Here is a 24791-nt window from a genome sequence, read left to right on the forward strand (position 1 = left end):
AATGCAATCCCTATCAAGCTACCAACGGTATTCTTCACAGAGCTAGAACAAATAATTCCACAATTTGTATGGAAATACAAAAAACCTCCAATAGCCAAAGCTATCGAAAGAAGAATGGAACTGGAGGAATCAACCTGCCTGACTTCAGGCTCTACTACAAAGCCACAGTCATCAAGACAGTATGGTACTGGCACAAAGACAGAAATATAGATCAATGGAACAAAATAGAAAGCCCAGAGATAAATCCACACACATATGGACACCTTACCTTTGACAAAGGAGGCAAGAATATACAATGGATTAAAAACAATCTCTTTAACAAGTGGTGCTGGGAAAACTGGTCAACCACTTGTAAAAGAATGAAAGTAGAGCACTTTCTAACACCATACACAAAAATAAACTCAAAATGGATTAAAGATCTAGAAGTAAGACCAGTAACCATAAAACTCCTAGAGGAGAACATAGGCAAAACACTCTCCAACATACATCACAGCAGGATCCTCTATGACCCACCTACCAGAATATTGGAAATAAAAGCAAAAAAAAAAAAAAAAAAATACATTTGAATCAGTTCTAATGAGGTGGATGAAACTGGAGCCTATTATACAGAGTGAAGTAAGCCAGAAAGAAAAACACCAATACAGTATACTAACGCATATATATGGAATTTAAAAAGATGGTAACAATAACCCTGTATACAAGATAGCAAAAGAGACATTGATGTATAGAACAGTCTTTTGGACTCTGTGGGAGAGGAAGAGGGTGGGATGATTTGGGAGAATGGCATTGAAATATGTATAATATCATATATGAAATGAGTCGCCAGTCCAGGTTTGATGCACGATACTGGATGCTTGGGGCTGGTGCACTGGGACGACCCAGAGGGATGATACGGGGAGGGAGGAGGGAGGAGGATTCAGGATGGGGAACACATGTATACCTGTGGCAGATTCATTTTGATATATGGCAAAACCAATACAATATTGTAAAGTTAAATTAAAAAAAAAAAAAGAAAACAGAAAATAAAAAAAAACACATATTCTGAGCTAAAAGCAAAAAAAGGAAGAAACTCAGTAATGAATAAGGAAAATACTGGTCACCTCAACTATACTATTCATTAGCCCATAAACTGAACAATATAATTATTCTACTTTAAACCAGCATAGAGAAGATACAGAATTTTACCTGATTTGTGTTGCCTTAACAATAGCACACTCATACAATTCTTTTTTAGTGGGTTGCACCTTGTATTTGAATAATAAGGGATCGATTGCATCTTTTTTCTTTCTAAAAAAAGCAAAGATATGAATAAGTTAATAATTTGTTTGGAAACAAGATATTTTAAATGAAATCTAGTTTTGAAAAACATACTATAACAGAATTTAATGCATTTAACTTTTAATTATGATTGTATGTTACTGATATGCCTCACTATTTTATTAGCCAAAATAGTACAAAGCGCTATTTTGTTAGATAGGTACTTTAATTGCTCATTCAATAAGTTTTCCTGAGTGAAGAAATTAACTACAGATAAATAAGCAGAATACCCAGTTTAGGTTAGATAAATTTATAAACAAACAAATAGCTCTCGATTTACTTCTTCTTGGATTTACTTTCTTCTTCATAGACATTGGATTTACTTTATTCTTCATAGCTATGTAATCCAAGAGCAAAAGTGGAGATAATATAGTTTACCTTGTTTCAAGAACTAGCAAAAAGCCTACACATTTAATTCCCACCCCCACCAATTTCTCATTTTTCCTGCCCTTTGAGGGTACATTCATTCATTCATCCATCCATCCATCCATTCACTAAATAGTTAAGAGCCAACCATGTGCCATATACTAATAAAGATTAAGGATTCAGTGGTGAGCAAAATAGAAATACAGTAAGGAGACAGACAAAATACACAACAGGGTAGGTGGTTAACTGCTATGAAGGGAATACAGTACACAGAGTGAAAGGTTCCTCTTTCATATAGGGTGATGGTCCCCAATAAATTGACCAGGTAGGTCTTCCAAAAAGTTGACATGTAAGCAGAAATCTGAAAAAAATGAGTGAGCAACTCATGAGAAAAATCTTGGGGATATGAGTTTTTAAAGTAAGAGAGAAAGACTGTGTTAAGGTCCTGACAGAGAAGCATGCATGGTTTGCACAAGAAGCAGAATAAATAGGGAGAAAAAAAAGAAGGTCCAGTCAGAGAGGTAAAAGCAGGGACCGATGATGGGGTCACCATGAAGGGCTTTAATTTTACTCTGAATAAAGACACCAGAGGATTCTGAATACTGGAGTGATGATGATTTAACTTAATACTTCTGAAGGATCATCTTGGCTGTGAACACGCGGATAGAGTGAAAACAGAGATATCAGTTAGAAAACTGCAATGCAATAGACTAAGTGGGAAAAAATGTTGGCAGGACAGAAGAAGACGGTAGTAGAGAGAAATGGGGTCGCTTTCACTTTTCACTTTCCTGCACTGGAGAAGGAAATGGCAACCCACTCCAGTGTTCTTGCCTGGAGAATCCCAGGGATGGGGGAGCCTGGTGGGCTGCCGTCTATGGGGTTGCACAGAGTTGGACAAGACTGAAGCGACTTAGTAGCAGCAGCAGCAGAGAGAAATGGTTAGATAAAAGAAAAGCTGCCTCTAGAATGCCAGTGTAAATGTAAAGGGGATATAAGTGGAGGTTATAGAGAAAAAAATGATATGAAAGGATGATAAAGAGAAGCAATGGGCAACGAAAGTAAGATACAAAGTGATACAAATATAGTACACACACTGCAGAGTCAATCTATCTGGATTTATATAACTTTCTCGGAGAACACTCAGCTGACCAAAACTGTCAATTGACTGAATTTCAGAGTTAGTTTCTTTACTATCTGCACTATAAAGTGAAACATAAAGCTCAGAAAGTTACAGTTTCTTTACTGCTGCCGCTAAGTCGCTTCAATGGTGTCCAACTCTATGCGACCCCATAGACAGCAGCCCACCAGGCTCCCCCGTCCCTGGGATTCTCCAGGCAAGAACACTGGAGTGGGTTGCCATTTCCTTCTCCAATGCATGAAAGTGAAAAGTGAAAGGGAAGTCGCTTAGTCGTGTCTGACCCTCAGCGACCCCATGGACTCCAGCCTTCCCAGCTCCTCCATCCATGGGATTTTCCAGGCAAGAGTGCTGGAGTGGGGTGCCATTGCCTTCTCCGAGTTTCTTTACTATATACACCATAAAGTGAAAAATAAAGTACAGAATGAATTTTTCCAAGTAAACAAAAGTGGAATGTATAAGTGTTAAGTGAATGAAGTGAGCTTCACTCGCTCTTCAATAGCTGACTAGAATTAACTAGGTAAATTTCAATTTTGCAAACTCTAACGTGTTGTTGAACCACATGGTCTAGATGCACAGTATATACATGTATGGCTAGAAAGAAGAAAAAGTTACTTCAGTGGGTTATCAGTACCCAATCTGACATACATACATACATAACATATACATTTGTTTATTTATTTAAGCTGTGTGTGGCTTGTGGGAACTTAGTTCCCCAACCAGGGATTGAACCTGGGCCCCTGGCAGTGTGTGGACAGCCAAAGAATTCGTACATTTTAAAAGTTGATAAAAATCGCTTACCCATTTTGAAAAGAACTGTTTTGTGTTTCTGAATCATCACTATCACTGATGACAATAGTTTCTCCATCTACACTGCTGACATGCCCATTAGCAAAACCATTCTGGTGTGACGGAGGAAGGACTTCCAAAATCCTACACTGTAATCTGAAAGAAAAAGGGAAATTTAAAAATATAAGTCATTTGATATTTTATAATCAAACATTTCAGAGCAATCTATTTTGAACAAGTAAAAAGCAATTTTGCAGAAACTATGGCTGATTAATATAACCAATTTAGTACAAAAGAAAACCGTCAATTTAAGAAACAGCCAATTTAAGTAAAGGTTAGCTACAATTTAAAACAATACAAACTTATTTTAAAAGTCAGTTTATCAAGATTCCTAGCAATTTATCACTAAAGTTTAGAAAATCAATTATTGCATAATATCTCATTATACAGATTGGTATTATGAGAGTTTTTTTTTAAGCATTCAATATTTTAAATTCTGAAATTCTCCTGATCATAACCTTTATCATAGTAACATTTTGGCTTGCCTTACCTCTGCCTGCGGAATATGGATTTTATGGGCTGCAATTTCAGACTCACTCACCACAACTGAAATATTCCTCAATCTCATTTTTACTGTGCCAATTTTCAATTGATAAGTAATTTAAACTTGGTAAGCCCTAAAACTGAACATTATTCAGCAAAAAATAGGAATGAAATACTGATGCATGCTATAGTATGGATGAACCTTTAAAACATTATGGTAAATTAAGGAAAAAAGACTGAAAAGGTCATATAATATATGATCCCATTTATATGAAACATTCAGAACAGAGAAAGTAGATGAGTGGTTGCAAGGAACCTGAAGGTAAAGGGGAATAAGGGAAAAGGTGAAAGAGGAGCGTAATCGGCAGTGACTGCTAATGAGTATGGGCTTCTTTTGCGGAGAGTTAAAAATGTTCTAAAATTAGTTTGTAGTGATGGTTGTACAATTCTATGAATATACTAAAAGCCACTGAACTATATACTTTAAATGGGTGACTTTTATGGTATGTGAAATATATCTTAAGTTGCTAAAAAACAAAAGTCACAAGTAATAGCAAGGTATAGGTGGTGCAGAGAGTAAAGAATCTGCCTACAGTGCAGGAGACCTGGGTTTGATTCTTGGGTTGGGAAGATCTCCTGGAGAAGGAAATGGCAATCCACTCCAGTATTCTTGTCTGGAAAATCCCATGGACAGAGGAGCCTGGCGGGCTACAGTCCATGGGGTCGCAGAGTCGAACATGACTGAGTGACTAACACACACTAACTAAAAAAGAGAGGGCATTTCTGGAATTTTATCTATGGCACCTCTACAAGTCTCAGGCAATCCAAGGTATTAACTAACTAAGAATATATAAGGCATATATACACCTAAAAATGGGATAAACCCCTAGTCTCTGAGAAACAGTGGCTCAAAATTAGACAATCTACTCACTGTATCATTCATTTGGTTATCCCATACCATAAACAAGTTTTGATACATTGTGGGCATTCTTAAAGCTGCCTGCCCACTCAGCCCTCCTCTTCCAGGAACTTCATTCCCTCCATGCTGCTGCTGCTGCTGCTGCTGCTAAGTCGCTTCAGTCGTGTCCGACTCTGTGCAACCCCACAGACGGCAGCCTACCAGGCTCCTCTGTCCCTGGGATTCTCCAGACAAGAACACTGGAGTGGGTTGCCATTTCCTTCTCCAATGCATGAGAGTGAAAAGTGAAAGTGAAGTCGCTCAGTCATGTCCAATTCTTCACGACCCCATGGACTGCAGCCCAGCAGGCTCCTCCATCCATGGGATTTTCCAGGCAAGAGTACTGGACCTCTATTAATAGTAGAGCTGACATGCTTCCACAAGACCCTGACCAGAGTCAGTTGCTACCCAGTGGGTATCTTTTTGCTGAGTCAATATATCTTTTCCAAGATTTAAACATTTGCAATCAAGAAAGTAAAAATCAGCTCCTCTCCCATCATGGAATCTGTACGATGTAAAATTCCAGGGCTGCCAGCAGCCATGTTTTCTGCCATGTGCAACAGGTGCAGTGAGTGCCATGAGAGAAGACAGGAGAGACAGCAAGGGTTCTAGAGGCAATTCGTTCTCTTATTCCTGCTGCACCTAGCCCAATCTCGTTTACTTGTTTATAATCTTTCCTTTTATCCTATAAACTGATAATTTGGCATTTTGCCTACATTTTCAAAATAAAATGTTGTATTTATAGTCAAAACAGAAGCATACAATTCCAGAAAGACAAATAGTATATTTAGAGCTGATTCATTTTGGGAAGCTGATTGATTTTTCCAAGATAACTGAACTTATTTTCATTAGTGTACATTTTAGCATATGCTTGCTTATATTCTCCTTTAGGAGAACATTAAGTATCCCAACAAAATCTAATATTGCTATTTGTTGTTGTTTCATCACTAAATCATGTCCAACTCTTTTGTAACCCCATAGATTATACCCTACCAGGCTCTTCTGTCCATGAGATTTCCTAGGGAAGGATACTGGAGTGGGTTGGCAAAGGAAATCAAGACCATGGATTCTCTGCTAGGAATTTTGCACTGTACACAAATAGAGGAAAACAACTGGTTTCACAGAACCCTGAGGTTTAAGAATCAATAAAATAAAGACTATGTGGGTGAATACAAAACCCTCAAGCATTTCATCTTCCTCCCTCAATTCATTTCAAGCATCATATATGACTCCTTACTAATCTACTTCTAAAAAAGAATTGAGGAAAGACTCAATTTATTAAAACCAGAAGTAAAAGTTGGAAGAGATTATAAGAGAATACCATGCACTAACTATCTGCTAACAAACCGGATAACCTAGATGAAATGGACAAGTTCTTAGAAACACATAAATTGACTTAAGAAGAAACAGAAAATCTAAATGGATCTATAACTATTACAAGGGCTGAATCAGTAATCAAAAGCATCCCAACAAAGAAATGTACAGGACCAGATGGTTTCACTGGTAGGTTCTACCAAACTTTTAAAGAATTAATATCAATTCTTCTCAAAATCTTCCAAAAGACTGAAAAGGAGAGAACAGTTCTTAATTCATTTCCTAAGGCCAGCATTACCCTCATGCACAAACCAGACAAAAGAACAAAAGAAACCTTAAAACTAAAAACCAAACGAAAACCAAACTAATTCAAAAATGGGCCAAGGATCTAAACAGACATTTCTCCAAAAAGGATACAAACAGTCAATAAGCACATGAAAAAATGCTCAGAATCATTAGTCATAAGGGAAATGAAAAATCAAAACTGCAATGAGATACCATTTCATACCCGTTAATATGGCTATTATTAAAAAAAGAAAGTATTGAGAAGGATAGAGAAACTGGAACTCTTGTACACTACTGGTAGGAATGTAAACTGATGCAGCTGCTATGGAAAACAATATGAAAGTTCCTAAAAAAATTAGTGAATTATCCTATGACCCAGAAATTCCCCTTCTATGTGCATGTATATATATACAGATATATACACCTATGTGTATATACATGTATACATATATATGTATGTATACATATATATATATATATATACACACATACACACACCCCAAAGAACTGAAAATAGGAACTCAACAGATACTTATACACCAATGTTCATAATGACATTATTCACAATAGTCAAAAGGTAGAAGCAACTCGAGTATCTATCAACAAATGAATAGATTAAAAAAACGCAGTATATACACATACAATGGAATAGTATTCAGCCATAAAAAGGGATAAAATTCTGATACATATTATAACACAGATGAACCTTGAAAACATTATGCTCAGTGAAATAAGCCAAACACAAAAAACCAAATATTGTCTGACTTCACTTATTTAAGTATCTAGGCAAATTCGCAGAGACTTAAAGTAGAATAAAGGTTACCAGGGGCAGAAAGGAGGGAGAAATGGGGAGTTATTGCTTAATGGGTACAGAGTTTCTGTTTGGGATGATGAAAAAGTTCTTGAAATAGTAGTGATGGTTACACAACACTGTGAATGTACTTAATGCCACTTAGCTATACACTTAGAAATGATTACAACGGTAAAGTTTATGTTTATTTACCACAACTGAGAAAAAAAACTATTTTTTTGTCCCAACAGTAAAGCTGAAGAAGGCCCAATTACCAAGCCTACCAAGCAAATGGAAATGGTGTTAAAAGAACTGCAGGTCAACTTTCACCACTGGTTGATAGAAACAAAACAGTGTTTCTAAAGAGGAACATCTACAGGAAATTATGTAGTCTGATGGTTAAAAGGTTCTGTAATTTAGTGACATGAACTGCACAAAAATAAGCAATAATCAAATGGAACCAACTCTGAAGGGCCTAGGTATGACATTCAGGGATTATACGGCTCAGAGTTACAGGAGGTGATAAAGGAGGCTTTTCATGAACCTGCAGCAAGCTTCTTCAGATTAGAAAAAGGGGTGGTTTTCATTTGGCAGAGTCCAGGTGCGTGTCCCTAAGTGGCCGGAGTGGTGGCCATCAGAGAAAAAATAAATGCATCTATGCTGGGCACAGGGACATTGGTGTGGTGCCTAAATGGTCTGACAGCCCACTGAAGGGAACAGTCCTGTAGGGCCCACAGAGCTAAAATAATTTAAGAACTAATTAATTTAAAACTAATAGAAAATTAACAGACAGAAATACAATTCCCTGGCAGAGAAATAAGGGAGAAGCAAATCAGCACAGCTTTATAGAGACATTGCTTCAGTTCAGTTCAGTTCTGTTGCTCAGTTGTGTCTGACTCTTTGAGACCCCATGAACTGCAGCAGGCCAGGCCTCCCTGTCCATCATCAACTCCTGGAGTTTACCCAAACTCATGTCCATTGAGTTGGTGATGCCATCCAACCATCTCATCCTCTGTCATCCCCTTCTCCTCCTGCCCCCAATCCCTCCCAGCATCAGGGTCTTTTCAAATGAGTCAGCTCTTTGCATGAGGTGGCCAAAGTATTGGAGTTTCAGCTTCAACATCAGTCCTTCCAATGAACACCCAGGACTGATCTCCTTTAGGATGGACTGGTTGGATCTCCTTGCAGTCCAAGGGACTCTCAAGAGTCTTCTCCAATGACTCCTGGAGAAACCATAGCCTTGACTAGACGGACCTTGGTTGGCAAAGTAATGTCTCTGCTTTTGAATATGCTATCTAGGTTGGTCGTAACTTTCCTTCCAAGGAGTAAGCGTCTTTTAATTTCATGGCTGCAGTCACCATCTGCAGTGATTTTGGAGCCTAAAAAAATAAAGTCTGACACTGTTTCCACCATTTCCCCATCTATTTGCCAAGAAGTGATGCGACTGGATGCCATGATCTTAGTTTTCTGAATGTTGAGCTTTAAGCCAACTTTTTTACTCTCCTCTTTCACCTTCATCAAGAGGCTCTTTAGTTCTTCTTCGCTTTCTGCCATAGGGTGGTGTCATCTGCATATCTGAGCTTATTGATATTTCTCCTGGCAATCTTGATTCCAGCTTGTGCTTCTTCCAGTCCAGCGTTTCTCATGATGTACTCTGCATACAAGTTAAATAAGCAGGGTGACAATATACAGCCTTGACGTACTCCTTTTCCTATTTGGAACCAGTCTGTTGTTCCATGTCTAGTTCTCACTTTTGCTTCCTAACCTGCATACAGGTTTCTCAAGAGGCAGGTCAGGTGGTCTGTATTCCCATCTCTTTCAGAATTTTCCAGTTTACTGTGATCCACACAAGTCGAAGGCTTTGGCAAAGTCAATAAAGCAGAAATAGATTTTCTGGAACTCTCTTGCTTTTTGATGATCTAGCAGATGTTGGCAATTTGATCTCTGGTTCCTTTGCCTTTTCTAAAACCAGCTTGAACATCTGGAAGTTCATAGGTCACGTATAGCTGAAGCCTGGCTTGGAGAACTTTGAGCATTACTTTACTAGTGTGTGAGATGAGTGCAATTGTGTGGTAGTTTGAGCATTCTTTGGCATTGCCCTTCTTTGGGAATGGGATGAAAACTAACCTTTTCCAGTCCTGTGACCACTGCTGAGTTTTCCAACAGACATTGCTTATAATGTAGTAAACATTTTATATATAAATTATATTAGTTACTATCAGTGCTACTATAACTTCGCACCACACCCAAACCATAGGTCAAGTTTTGCTAATCTAATCAAGGCTGGGCCTCTCACTGGTGCCTGTCTAAACTTCAGTTAACTGCAAAATGTCAAGTCAACATGTTCTAATAGATTTCCAAAGAGACTCTCTTTCAAATCCACTTGCTGTAATTTCTTAGTTCTAGGGAGTTCAAAAAAGACTGGGGTTTAAGAAAAGGTTAAAGGATCATGAATTAAGACCAAGCTAGTGGGTCTTGGAGAGTATGGCAACTCTAAAATGATGCTCCATTATTTGAGGACAGAGTAGAGAATGACAATCAAGAGATGGTCCTCATTATGACTAGAGCTCCTGTGTGCCAGATAAGTACCTAACTGACACAAAGTGCTCTCCTTGTATCAGCTCCTCAAGGGACACATTTTTCAGAAGATGAAATTCAGAGTCAGAGAAGTTAAATCATTTGCTTATAGTCACACAACCAATAATGGTATATATGTGAAGCCCATATATTTTCTAATCTTCCACTCTATTACTGGAGGTAAGGGGAACACAACACTACACTGACACAAGAGTAGTTCAGAGCTTTAAGCCCAGGTAGTCAAGAGGCACTTTTGGAGCCTCTCCAAAACGCATTTCAAACTTAAAACATGGTTCAGAATGAAAGCAAGTCTGTGGAACAGCAGCAAGCACAGGATGAGGATATAGCCGAAGTTAGTCATAAATTTCTAACAGTGACCACCTAAAATGCAAACAGTCTTTTATGAGAATATTCTGGAATGGTATATGTCTTTCCCCAAAAAAGTTGTTTTTGTTTTAACAGTCATTTAATAATAGTTATAGTTCAATTTGGGGCTTCCTATGTGGTACTAGTGGTAAAGAACATGTCTGCCAATGCAGGAGACCTAAGAAATGTGGATTTGAACCCTGGGTTGGGAAGATCCCCTGAAGGAGGGCATGGCAACCCACTCCAGTATTGTTGCCTGGAAAATCCCAAGGACAGAGGAACCTGGTGGGCCACAGAGTCAGACATGACGGAAGCAACTCTGCACACATGCATGCACATAGTTCAATTTATATCCCAAAATACAAATTAATTAATATAAAAGTAAATTCTAGAAGAAACATGCATTTACAAGGCATTTGGGTAGAAGATAAATAATTAACAGCAAAAGATAAGAAGACTAGAAACCTGGGGAGACCTGCTTGACATAGAAGATTGTCCTTCTCTGTTTGGGTCTCTAAAAACGGAAAATGCTGAACTGATGGCGTGTTTCACACCTGCTTACCTGTGCTACCTTTTATTTCCTCGAAATCCAGGTGCCAAGAACATTTATTTTAAAAATGTTATGCTTGAATAATTACTTCAAGTTTATAGGTAGGAACAGAGTAAAACCTGCTTAATTTGAAGTTTAGAGTTTAAAAAAACTAAAGGTTAAGTGATACCTCATTTTAAGTGGAGGAAACTAGACTACTCAACAAGTTTGCTACTTCAAACAAAAAGACTGTGAATTATGTTGATTACTTGTCAGTGGGGAAGAAGAGGTCAGGAAAGGTTGCTTTGTAATTTCTCTTTTTAGACAAATTGATCAGAGTAGCTCAAAGAATGTTTCATCCTGAACTGCTCTGAGGCTCTTTGTGGACCTGAGAACCACATCTTCTTACTTCTCCAATTGGCATTTGACTTATTATAAGCCTAAATATCCTAAGACAACTAGAATCATTAGATTCTTACTAAAGACTAAATCTTTTATTAAAAGATACATATAGTGAATAAAAATCTCTAGAAAGAAGAATTCTAGATTTAAGATATGGGCTATATCCTATGTATCTCCAAAGTTTCAAACACTTGGATAGTATCAATATACTGTTTAAACTCTTTAGTATTCAAAATTACCATGTTAAAGCCACATGATTAAGTTTGGTTAATTTCAATTAAATTAATGAAAGTCTCACCAAAATACTTTATACAAAATTCCAACTAGTATATTCAAGTTAATAGGTATTCAATGTGTTTGTGGGCTCAGCTTTATGTTGACACCAACAGAAACGATAACTTGTGAGGAAAAAAGACCAACATATGCAGATCAGAAAAAACAAAACATCAAACACAATGAAAAGCCATGACAGACTCAGCAGCAAGTGACTTCTGTTTCAAAATGCTAGTAGTACTTTAGAGCACTTCACTTGGCCTCAGTGTGAAGGATGGCTAGGCAAGGAAGAGAAGCAGGCCTTCTTGCCTTTCCTCTGTCTTACTGCCGTCCTGAACAAAAAAACAATGTCACAACCGTGGGATGAAAGAGTAGAACACGGGAAAAAGCCTGGGCTCCTGACAGCTTTGTGGATCTGCCCTTACACTACAACTTCTGCACTTGGTTCTGTGCGAGACAGTAATTCCTATTTTGTTAATGCCACTAATATTTGTCCTATTATAGGCACATGAGTCAAATACCAGCTGATAAGGAAAAGTGATATGAGCAATCCATCAGGTATTCTATTTATTAAACAGTAATCAGTTTATAACTTGACGTATGTTAAATTTATTTTGAGTCAGAGTACTGTATTCTTCAATTCAGCCAAAAAAGCTGAGTTAAGATGTTCAAACTTGAAAGTTACCTTGTCATGGGCAATACAGATTTTTCAAGTCAGATTTGTTTCAGAAAACAAAGTCTGAAATAGGAAAGTAAGTTTAACAACCTCTGATTTGTGGGTGTGGCATAAAAGAGCAATATGAGGGATCCTTACAGTGACAGAAATATTCTGTACCATGACTGTAGTAATGTCAATATCCTAGTTGTGATACTGCACCAGTGGGGGAAATTGTGTATTATTCTGTATTATTTTACAACATCATGTGATTCGACAGTTATCTCAAAATAGAAAGTTCAGTTTAAAAATGCTAATGATAAACATTAGGAAAATATTAACTCCAATTAAAAGCATTCATTTCACATCATGGGGGAAAAATCAGTAAAAGATGGAAGTAATATATATGTATCACTAAAAAGCTACAATAAAGAATGACCCTGTAGTTTTGACAGGACAGCCATACAGTTCAACAGAAGGGAGTTCAGAGATAGACCCAAAGTTCTATTTACATTCATATTCTGAAGGGGCAAAATTATGAGGACAGAAAACAGATCGCTGGCTGCCTGAGTCTAGAAGATGGAGGTAAAGGGTGACCACACAGAGGCACAAATGCCACTGCAGGGGGCAGGGGTTCGATCCATGGCCTGGGGAACTAAGATTGTGCGGTCAGGAACAAGAGGCACAAAGAAATACTATAAATGTTTTATACACAACTATGCATCAAAAGTCAGAACTATACACTAAAACGGAGAAGGCAATGGCACCCCACTCCAGTACTCTTGCCTGGAAAATCCAAGGACGGAGGAGCCTGGTAGGCTGCAGTCCATGGGGTCGCTAAGAGTCAGACACGACTGAGCGACTTCACTTTCACTTTTCACTTTCATGCACTGGAGAAGGAAATGGCAACCCACTCCAGTATTCTTGCCTGGAGAATCCCAGGGACAGAGGAGCCTAATGGGCTGCTGTCTATGGGGTTGCACAGAGTCGGACACGACTGAAGCGACTTAGCATCAGCATACACTAAAAAGGATAAATTTTATTAGAAGAAAGTAATGTACCTTGAAAGTGAAAGTCTCTCAGACCTCTCCGACTCTTTGCGACCCCATGGACTATACAGTTCATGGAATTCTCCAGGCCTAAATACTGGAGTGGGTGGCCTTTTCCTTCTCCAAGGGATCTTCCCAAGCCAGGGATCAAACCCAGGTCTCCCGCACAGCAGGTGGATTCTTTACCAGCTGAGCCACAAGGGAAGCCCAATGTACCTTAATCAAAATTAATTAGTTTACTACTTGGGATAAAGCCCTATCTGAATGTAACTTATTCATTTTATTCTTTAACATAAAAGAAAAATATTTATTGCATTTCTTAAAACAATATATATGAAAATGGGTAATTGAAGTAGGTCTATTTGTTAGATCTCACGGAAGTATATAGATGGGTCCTACTAAGAAGATAGCCAGAGAGTCCTTTGTAATGCAAAAAGGGAGTAACAAATCCTTTTCTAGAATTTGTTTCCATTTCAACATCACAAAAATTCATCTTAAAATCCCTATTTTTCATAGAAAGAAGTTCAAGATAGCCAAATCAAACAAAATCAGATGACTTCTACACATATAAAATACAGGGCATAAAAAACTATAAGAATTTGCAAAGAGATTTTTATATAACAAATTAAGATGACAAAATTATACTTTTACTCCCTGCATTCTCAGATTCTTTGAGCTAGAAGCTCAAACAAAATAATCTGAATATTTTTTGTTATTCTTATGGTCAATAAGCATATTTAATATGATAACGATGAAATCAACATGCTGAATCACTTGCTAAGAAGAAAAATACAAACACATCTTTATAAAGATAAAAGGTAAACATGAGCCCATCTAGTGTTAATCACAGGAAATTATTAATGAAGCACTACATTAATTTGGCATTACAGTACCTTTTATTTGGAATGCAAAGTCAAGCGGGCCTTAGGAAGGAAGCGTCACTACCAACAAAACTAGTGCACGTGACAGAATTCCAGTTGAGCTATTTCAAGTCCTAAAAGATGATGCTGTGAAAGTGGTGCACTCAATATGCCAGAAAATTTTGAAAACTCAGCATTGGCCATAGGACTGGAAAAGGTCAGTTTTCATTCCAATCCCAAAGAAAGGCTTTGCAGAGTACATCAAGGCTTTGTTTGGCAGAGTACATCTGAGAAACGCTGGGCTGGATGAAGGACAAGCTGGAATCAAGACTGCCAGGAGAAATATCAATAACTTCACATATGCAGATGACACCACCCTTATGGCAGAAAGCGAAGAACTAAGGAGACTCTTGATGAAAACAAAAAGCCCAGATGTACTCTGCATATAAGTTAAATAAGCAGGGTGACAATATGCAGCCTTGACGTACTCCTTTCCTGATTTGGAACCAGTCTGTTGTTCCATGTCCAGTGCTAACTGTTGCTTCCTGACCTGCATACAGATTTCTTAAGAGGCAAGTCAGGTGGTCTGGTATTCCCGTCTCTTTCAGAATTTTCCACAGTTTGTTGTGGTCCACATGGTCAAAGGCTTTGGCATAGTCAATAAAGCAGAAGTAGATGTTTTTCTGGAACTCTCTTGCTTTTTCAATGATCCAACGGATGTTGGCAATTTGATCTCTGGTTCCTCTGGCTTGTCTAAATCCAGCTTGAACATCTGGAAGTTCATGGTTCACATACTGTTGAAGCCTGGCTTGGAGAATTTTGAGCATTACTTTACTAGTGTGTGGGGTGAGTGCAATTGTGCGGTAGTTTGAGCATTCTTTGGCTTTGCCTTTCTTTGGGATTGGAATGAAAACTGACCTTTTCAAGTCCTGTGGCCACTGCTGAGTTTTCCAAATTTGCTGGCATATTGAGTGCACCACTTTCACAGCATTATCTTTTAGGATTTGAAATAGCTCAACTGGAATTTCATCACCTCCACTAGCTTTGTTCAATTATTTCTCGATAAAACTGGAAAAAAGGGGCATAAGAAGTCTTATTTGGCTAGTGAATATATCACTAACATTCAAATAGAATGAATAAAACGTACCGTAATGCCAGTCAGTATGCAGGTTAGGAAGCAACAGTGAGAATTGGACATGGAACAACAGACTGGTTTCAAATAGGAAAAGGAGTACGTCAGGGCTATATATTGTCACCCTGCTTATTTAAATTATACGCAGAGTACATCATGAGAAATGCTGGGCTTTAAGATGCACAAGCTGGAATCAAGACTGCCAGGAGAAATATCAATAACCTCAGATATGCAGATCACACCACCCTTACAGTAGAAAGCGAAGAAGAACTAAAGAGTCTCTTGATGAAAGTGAAAGTGGAGAGTGAAAAAGTTGGCTTAAAGCTCAATATTCACAAAACTAAGATCATGGTATCTGGTCCCATCACTTCATGGCAAATAGATGGGAAAACAATGGAAACACTGACAGTCTTTATTTTCTTGGGCTCCAAAATCACTGAAGATGGTGATTGCAGCCATTAAACTAAAAGACATTTGCTCCTTGGAAGAAAAGCTGTAACCAACCTAGATAGCATATTCAAAAGCAGAGACATGACTTTGTCAACAAAGTTCTGTCTAGTCAAAGCTATGGTTTTTCCAGTAGTCCTGTATGGATGTGAGAGTTGGAGTATAAAGAAGGCTGAGCGCCGAAGAATTGATGCTTTTGAACTATGTATGGTGTTGGAGAAGACTGTTGAGAGTCCCTTGGACTGCAAGGAGATCCAACCAGTCCATTCTAAAGGAAATCAGTCCTAAACATTAATTGGAAGGACTGATGTTGAAGCTGAAACTCCAAAATTTTGGCCACCTGATGTGAAGAACTGACTCATTTGAAAAGACCCTGATGCTGCGAAAGATTGATGGCAAGAGGAGAAAGGGACGACAGAGGATGAGATGGTTGGATGGCATCACTGACTCAATGGACATGAGTTTGAGTGAACTCCGGGAGTTGGCGATGGACAGGAAGGCCTGGCGTGCTGCAATCCATGGGGTCACAAAGAGTTGGACACAACTGAGCGACTGAACTGAACTGGACTGACCTGTACTACCATATAAGCTTAAATCATACCACATGCTGGATTGATTTACATATATAGTGAAAATCATTACCACAATAGGTTCAGCTAACATTCAGCACTTCATATAACACCCAGCATTTCCTAAGTAAAAAAAAAAAAGAAAATTCGTCTTGTGATGAGAATTCTTGGATTTACTTTTAACAACTTTCCTGTATATCATAGAGCAGTGTTAACTATAGTCATCATGTTGTACATTACATTCCTAGTACTTATTTATCTTATAACTGGAAGTGTGTACCTCCTGAGTGTTGTTGTTTAGTTGCTAAGTCCTGTCTGATTCTTTGTGACGCCATGGACTGTAGTCCCCCAGGTTCATCTGTCCATGGGATTTCCCAGGCAAGAATACTGGAGAGAGTTACCAGTTCCTTCTTCAGGGGATCTTCCTGAGCCAGGGGCCAAGCCCACGTCTCCTGCATCTCCTGCATTGGCAGGCAGATTCTTTACCACTGAGCTACCAGGGAAGCCCACCTTTTGACTACCCTTCCTTCATTCTCCTTCCCTCTATGTCCTCGTAATGCATTTATCTTATTCAGTCTTTCATTAGTCACACATATTTTGCTTATCTTTGTATTTTGATAAGTATTTTGTATTTAAGGTAAGTATTTTGCTTATCTTTGCCCTAAAAATTCTACTCCTACTACCAACAGGCTACATAATGCTAAGAGAACAATAAGTACTATGCTTTTCTGACACTTGATTAACACTTGCATCGAACACAGAGAATTGAATTTAAGTGACTAAAACAAAAAATGACTCAAAATTATTCCATCAAGTTTTACTTTCTTTACAGCACTCATCAGTATCTGAAATTATCCTGATTGTGTTTCTCTCTCTTGCACTTGAATGTAAGTCCCTAGTCCTTGTCTTATTCACTACCCTCTTCCCAATACTTACAACAAAACTGAGCATGCAATGTTCAATAAATGAATTACAAAAAATCTGGCTTTGTATAATACTAAACCAGAATATTCCCTACCACCTCTAAGAAAAAGTCATACACTGTTGTATTTTTCATCCCTTGAAACTGTGCCAAAAGACAGAAAAACAATACATAAATAAAAATTCTATTTTCCCCATGTTTGCAGTCATTTTCATCTTTTGTTGCCACTCCAAAGCATTCTTTCATCTGCAAGCAAAATATTTGAAGAAAAGAAAGCTTATATAGCCCAGAATGCAGAAGTAAAATCATTAAGGCACCTTGATAAGTACAATGGTTAAAAATATAAACAGAAGAACCTGTTTAAATGCAGGAGCTTTTTTCGTTTTGAATCAACAATCATAAGACAGTGTTAATTTTCAGACATTCAACAATATGGGTCAGTCTTAAGAGTAAATGATCAAAAGCTTAATCTAACCACATCATATACAATCCTATGTTGCTTCACACTTTGACAGAATTATAAAATGCTTAAGTAAAGTGAAAAGTAAACAGTAATCAATAAGCACATTCAATTTATAATCTTTCAACCCTGCTTCAGGGCTCTCTTTTAGTAATTTTTCACATTCATTCCTCCTACAGAGGAGAACTGCCTGGGCTTGATAACATCATTGTTTGTGACTGTAGGCAAGCTTCAGTTAGTTAACCTCTGTGCATGAACTCCTCAACTGTAAGATGAGCAAATGGGCACCTATCACATGTGGCTGCTGTGGGAATTAAATAAGATAGTCTAAGTTAAAAGTTTAGAACACTGCCTGGCATATAGTAAGTTCTCAAAAGCTTAGTGGTATTGCCATCATCTCCCTAAAATGTCATATAGTGAACTCGGAAGAACAGTAACTATGATGTAAGAAAATTAGTGACTGGCTACAAGAAAAGATGAGTCATCACAGCTGGCAGTACTTGTCTCTGACAAGTACAGGAAGGACCTAGCATCCACAGAGTGCTTTATGTGCCAGGCACTATGCTGGGCGCCAAAAAATATTAACCTCTGTGACAGACTACTGCAGTTATGGCCCCCACCTCCTTGATCCCCTCGCACGTTAACTCTAGATTTGCTCGTGTGACTTGCAGTGGTCTATGACACCAGCAAACATGGAGCAAGCTGAGGCTTGATATGTGCTTGCACACTGCGGCTTTGCCTTCTCTTGCTGCTGGGAACTCTATTCCTACCCTGGGAACAAGTTTGGATTAGCTTCTTGATAAGAGGCCACAAGAAAATACCCACCCCGGGCTGAGGCCCCAGACATGTAAGGCCAGAGTAAGCAATTTAGACAATCTAGCTCCAGATAATAAGAACATTCCAGTCAACTAGGAAACATGAGAATGTTTATTGATTTATGCCACTAAGTTTTGGGGATGGTTTGTTATGCAGCAAAAGCTAACCAAATACAACCTCTATACGAATGGAGACACTGTTTTACAGATGAGCAAAGATTCCCAACACTAGTAACTCAGGTTGGTTCCAAAAGCTTTTTCCACCACACAAAGCCACCTCTTTATGCTATACTCTGAGGTTCCAGATTAAAAGGGGATCTCTGGAAACTTTTTTCTAGAACCGTTTTTAAAGCAGTAAGTAATCTTTCCTCTCTACCAGGAATCAGCACACTATGGTCAAAGGGCCAGATTCAACTCACTGACTGTTTTGTGTGGTTTATGAGCCAAGAATGGCTTTTACATTTTAAAATGGCTTAAAATAAAAATAAGAATACTTTGTGACACATGAAAATAATATGAAATTCAAATTTCAGTGTCCATAAATAATTACTAGAATAGAGCCAAGCTCACGTATATATTACGTATGGTTGCTTCTGCACTATTATAGCAGGGTTGGCTGGCTGTGCTGGAGACCATATGGACATCGAAGTCTATCTATTTCCTATCTGGCTCTTTATTTTTAAAAAGGTATGCCAATATCTGCTCAGAATTACTCTCTTGGCATATGTTTTTAAGTTAAACAAAGGACCTTGCCTGGCCTTTAGTGATGAGTAGACTTTTTTTGTACTTTTATTACCCCTTTTCCGTTCACTGGAAATTATTTTAGCTTATGTCATTTCTCTAGGTTCTCTTTAACTTTTATTTTTGGATAGTCTCTGAATTGGTCTAAGAAAGACAGATAACTTCATTTTCAAAACAGTTATTTGGAACCATTGTGATCTTATATTGGCCAAATGGAACAGACCAGACAGGAAGTAGGAGATGATGTAGGAGAGAGATTTTATTCAGAAGGCCTCTAATTTCCCAGACCTGAGCCTGTGTAACAACCACATAGAAATGGACTTCCTTTTTATTCCTAACAGAGATTTCAGGGCAGAAGTAGCTATAGTCTCCTCTCTTTTGTGAGATTTGTCTCTAATATTCTCTGGCCACAGTGAACTAAGAACTTTAGGACTACTACCATTCTACTGACATCCTGCTGCTAATCAGTTAAACAAGACATGAACTGAAGTAAACACTGATTTCCTTTTATGTAAGAAAAGAGGTGACCTCAATTTACTTGCCGTCCCCCATTTTTATCACTTGTCTTACTACAAGTAAGACTCCCTTGATAGAGATCGTAAGTCGTGGCAGAGACTCAGCTGACTCTTGGACTTCGCGTTAGCACAAGGGATTAATAAAGAAACTGCCACAGATACCAACCACCCTTGGAGAAGGGCATGGCAGCCCATTCCAGTATTTTTACTTGGAGAATTCCATGGACAGAGGAGCCTGGCAGGCTACAGTCCATAGGGTCATAAAGAGTTGGACACAATTGAAGAGACTTCAGCATGCACACACACACCTATTTATCAAAGACTTTTGAGAGGCATTAGACAGATGCTCCTAATGGCCAATGCAAATGTGAAGGTCCTTAGAACACTGAAGAAGATGAATACGTTTATATGATCAGTCCAAACTTAACTGAACTATTTTGTTAAGCATCAGGCAGTTGAGTCCATACAGAAAATTTACAACAGAAGTTTTATATGTTATTTGAATTAAACATGTTTAGAAAGACAAATTCATTTGTCTTTGTGACTACTTAATAGGGATTTTTAGGGTATAAAAAGTGTTTTCCAGGATGGCCTCTCAATTTACATTATTATACAAGTAAATAAGAATTCTAAATTTTAACTGTTAAGCTTGCAACAATATGGTAGTCAGGTTGTAAGTCTGGGTCTCTGGTATATACAATAATATACATCTAAAGAATATGGTTCCATTCTAACTTAGAATTCCAAAGAAATAACAGCTGTCCCAAATAGTCTTTTTTACCCTATTAATAATTATATCATCAACATACTAGGGTCATCAGCAATTAAAGACTGAAACATCAATTTGGGGATGTTCCTTAGGATTCTCCTTGCCTAAGAACCAGGAACTTTGACCTTAAAAGGGCAGCAGAGTAAGCTGACCAATAGAAAGCCTTTATCTGAAAGAACTATAATAAACTTAACTAATATATGTTGTTAAAATTTATATACTATGGACTCTGTGGTGGTCCAGTGGCTAAGACTCTGCACTTCCACTGCAGGGGGTATGGGTTCTCTCCCTGGTCAGGGCAGTTTCGTATGCTGCATGGTGTGCCCAATAAAAGTTATACACTCTATCTTGGCACCTAAATAAGCCTTCCCCCCCTCAATCCTTTCTGCTAATTTTTTCTCTGTCTTCAAATTTCTAGTCAAAAAACCCTTTTCCGAAAACTTCTCCTTGGATTAATCTCATCTGGATCCAGTCACTGATATCCAAGCACATATTGTTTAAATCAAAATAACTGTATTGTTCCTTACTTACACCTTTTATGTTCCTCTTATCTCCTCAATATATTTAGTATTTCCCTTTGTCCTAATATTAACGCATTTTAATTAATGCATTATGATTCACTAATATCATTTAGGTTAGCACAAAAAAGAGCGCAAAGATAAAAAGTTCATTTTCTCAAAAAAAAAAAAAAAAGTTCATTTTCTCATTTCCAATTCTAATATATAACAAGTACTACTCTCTATATTTTAGGTTTATGTGCTAATCTTCTCTTACTTCATTAGACTAAAGTGCTTGGAGCAACGCACCAATGAAACACAGAAAGCCACAGGGAATGCGCCTTGATAGTTGAATAGATAAGAGTTCTAGGAACTAGGTGGTCGGTCCCTATTTCATGACAAAATTGATATCAGTTTGTAAGATTAAAAGGAATTTCACAACCTGCATTTTACAAAGCAGTTCTAAAAACAATACTGAACTATAGTCTCTTACACTTAATTAGAGAACATTTCGAAATGTTAAATCTAGTTTGGGGATAGTATTTGGAAAATCTAGCTACAGGGGAAACTCTTTGGTGCAAATCCAATTCTGCTTTTGTACTGATTTAACCTACACTGGAGAAAAGGTCTGTCATTAAGTCACAGATTATGTGAAAGAAAATGTAGGTCATTGTTTTCAAAGAGCAAATTCACACAAAGTTTAACAAACGAAATAACTTTCTCCACCCTCAGAAAAAGCAATATTCCAATTAAGCTTTTTAAACAGTTTAGCTAGTTTATGCAAAAATCAGTTAGAAACGGTGTGCGTGGTTTTCTAATATAAGAAGCTATCCAAACCATTACTAACTGAAAAAGTTACTTTAAAAGAAAAAAATTTAGTGTTATATACAAAAACCCCCCCAAAAACTGTGCACTATTTTTTTTGACCATGGTTATCTCTGAGAGGAGCATTTGGGAAATGTATTCCAGGCGTTCACCTTTTACTTTTCTCTGCTACATGTGAGTTTTTTTTATAGGGGAAAAAAGCAGATTTTTAAAAAATGAGAAAGTTCAGTCTTAATAAGCAGAGTATATAACTTTTTAAAATTTAAAGACCATTTTTTTTTAGAGCAGTTTTAGATTCACAGCAAAACTGACAGGAAGACACAAAAATCTCCATACACTCCCTGCCCCAACTCATGAATAACCTCCTCCTCTTTCAGCACCCCACACCGAGAAGTAACACTTGCTATAATCAATGCACATACACTGACCATCATTATCACCTGAAGTTCACAGTTACTAAGTTTCACTCTTGGTGGTGTACAGTCTATGGGTTTGGACAAATATGTCATTATAGCACCACCGAATATTTTTACTGCCTCAAACATCCTCCAAGTTCAACCTATTCATCTCCATTTCACCGTTCTCAACCCCTGGCAACCACTAATCTTTTTCACATTTTACCTTTTCTAGAAAGTCATATTGTTGGAATCCTATCATATGTATCCTTTTCAGATTGGCTTCACTTAGTAATATGCATTTAAGGTTCATTCGTGTCTTTTCATGCTTGAAGGCTCGTTTCTTTCTAGCACTGAATTAATATTCCATTGTCTGGATGTGCTGCCATCTATTTACCCATTCACTGACTAAAGGATATTTTGGTGCTTCCAACTTTTGGCAATTATTAATAAAGCTGCTAGAAACAATTACATGCAGGTTCTATGTAGACATAAGTTTTCAACTCCTTAAGGTAAATACCAACATGCAAATAACCTTTCAGAAGTTCTGAGTCACCCATCAATATCATGAGAATTAAAATGAAAGCATCCAGCGTACTGCCATTCTGCAATGTCTTCAAACTTTATCAAAATATACACTGAGCCAGGCCAGTATATTTTGGAGTTAATGTTTAGTCCATCTCCTCCTTTAAGGCGCCATTTCTTGCTGCTGTCAGTATATCTGCTTTTAAAAGTACCTTCTCACACCTGTTGTTTCGCATTTCCTATGAATCTTTCAGCTCCCAGAACATCTTGACTGTGCTTGTAAAATGCCTGAAAACAAGCTGCCCAAAGCCTACTTTAACTAAAAAAAAAAAATTATCAAATATAAAATTATAATTCTGACTCATTTTTTAAAATTCTTTCAAACTCTATAGTTTTTTCTTTACACTGAATGATGACTCAACAGTCCAAAATGTTTATTTGTTGTGTGATTTCTACCTCCTTTTTCCTAATTTAATTCTCTAGTTCTAGGATTAGGGACAAAAGATGAGTTTATCATGCAAGAATTTGAGCTCTAGCTCATCATCCTCCTAACCTTTCATTAAACAATGGTTATCAAGGTGGTTAAAAAAAAAGATGGTAAAGTTAGTTGAAACTTGGATGTCTTGAAATCTGCTTCTATAGCATTGTAAATCTGCTTGTGTAGCATTGTTAGAAGATAACATAAAAATGTGGGATGACTGTCTTCAAAAACAAACATCTATGTCTTTCTAAGAAATTCTTAACTGTGGGGTTTCCTTTCAGAGTTGTAACAGAAATTTGATTCCAAGTTACAGTGTCCCAGGCGCCTACTGTTTAGCCTCACATCACTACTAGCATGTGACAACAAACAAAAATAAAACACTAAAACTACATGGCTCTCTGTAACCTAAAGGGGTGGGATGCTGTGGGAGGTAGGAGGGAGGTTCAAGAGGGAGGGGACATATGTATACTTATGGCTGATTCATGTTGAGGTATGGCAGAAGCCAACACAATACTGTAAAGAAATTATCCTTCAATTAAAAATAAATAAAAAAATACAACTCCATGGCCACTGATAAACACATTCAAATGCTAACAAGACAATTACAGCAAAGACAGTATTATATTAATATAGCTTTTAAAAGTTCACATTCATTATGCCATTTTATCCCATGAGGCCACCCTGTAAGTCAAGGGTCCATTTAACACATGAAAAAAAGACCGAAACTTAGAGTTTAAATCACTTGCACAGAACCATACAGCTAATCACAAATGGCAGAATCCAAAACCAAGGACACAGTGATACAGAGAAAGAAATAATTTTGTAAGTCAGGCCTATCTGAATTTAAATCCTACCATTTATGACTTGTAAGATTGGAATGGACAGTCCATGACTCCGCTCTGTACACTGCTTAATCTCCAGTGTCTGGAACCAGTGTAAGTAAATAGTAGGTATCAGTAAATATATGTTAAAAAAAATTACCCCCCCCCAAAATCACAACTTCTTTGGATCTGTTTCCTCATCTGTAAATGGAAACCATAAGTCCCTGCTTCATATCTGCTGATGTAATGTATATACAAACATCTGGTAGTTATTTAAGAATTCACAGACCTGACTGTTTGGTGGTTTTTTCACAAGACCACTCATCCCTTCACTTCTCCCATAGGCTCCAAGGAAGTAGCAGAAAACATATTTCAGCATGACTGGCAGGCAAGCTGGTGGTAATGCAGATGGGCGTATAAAGAACTAAACTGGTGTGGTTCAATAAGGTAGCCTGCTGTTCTCTTTATCTAACACAGAAATGACAAAGGATCTTCTAGAAGAATATGTCAGCTTGCTTGCTAATTTCAAAACAGAAAGTTCTGGGGAGGGAAGCACCTAATCTCTAAGATGCAAAAAAGAAAGGAGGGAGGGATATCTAAAGATAAATAAGACAATAAGAATACTGAAGTGAGGAGATCCAGAATACCCATACTGAAATAATTCAGCCT

At 37.7% G+C, this 24791-nt stretch overlaps 1 protein-coding gene across 5 annotated transcripts in view; it reads right to left on the bottom strand.

The window, feature by feature from the left end:
* The window catches only part of BAZ1A (bromodomain adjacent to zinc finger domain 1A), a 113297-nt gene that overhangs the window by 45510 nt on the left and 42996 nt on the right, over window positions 1–24791 (bottom strand). For all 5 annotated transcript variants that reach the window (XM_059879153.1, XM_059879152.1, XM_059879151.1 and 2 more), the window contains 2 exons: window positions 3620–3763; window positions 1186–1287 (listed from right to left, as the gene is read on the bottom strand). In XM_059879153.1, the coding sequence (XP_059735136.1) occupies window positions 1186–1287; window positions 3620–3763 (246 nt within the window). The remainder of the gene's footprint in view (window positions 1–1185; window positions 1288–3619; window positions 3764–24791) is intronic.

The sequence above is a fragment of the Bos taurus genome, chromosome 21 (assembly GCF_002263795.3).
Source record: "Bos taurus isolate L1 Dominette 01449 registration number 42190680 breed Hereford chromosome 21, ARS-UCD2.0, whole genome shotgun sequence".
Lineage (NCBI taxonomy): Eukaryota > Metazoa > Chordata > Mammalia > Artiodactyla > Bovidae > Bos > Bos taurus.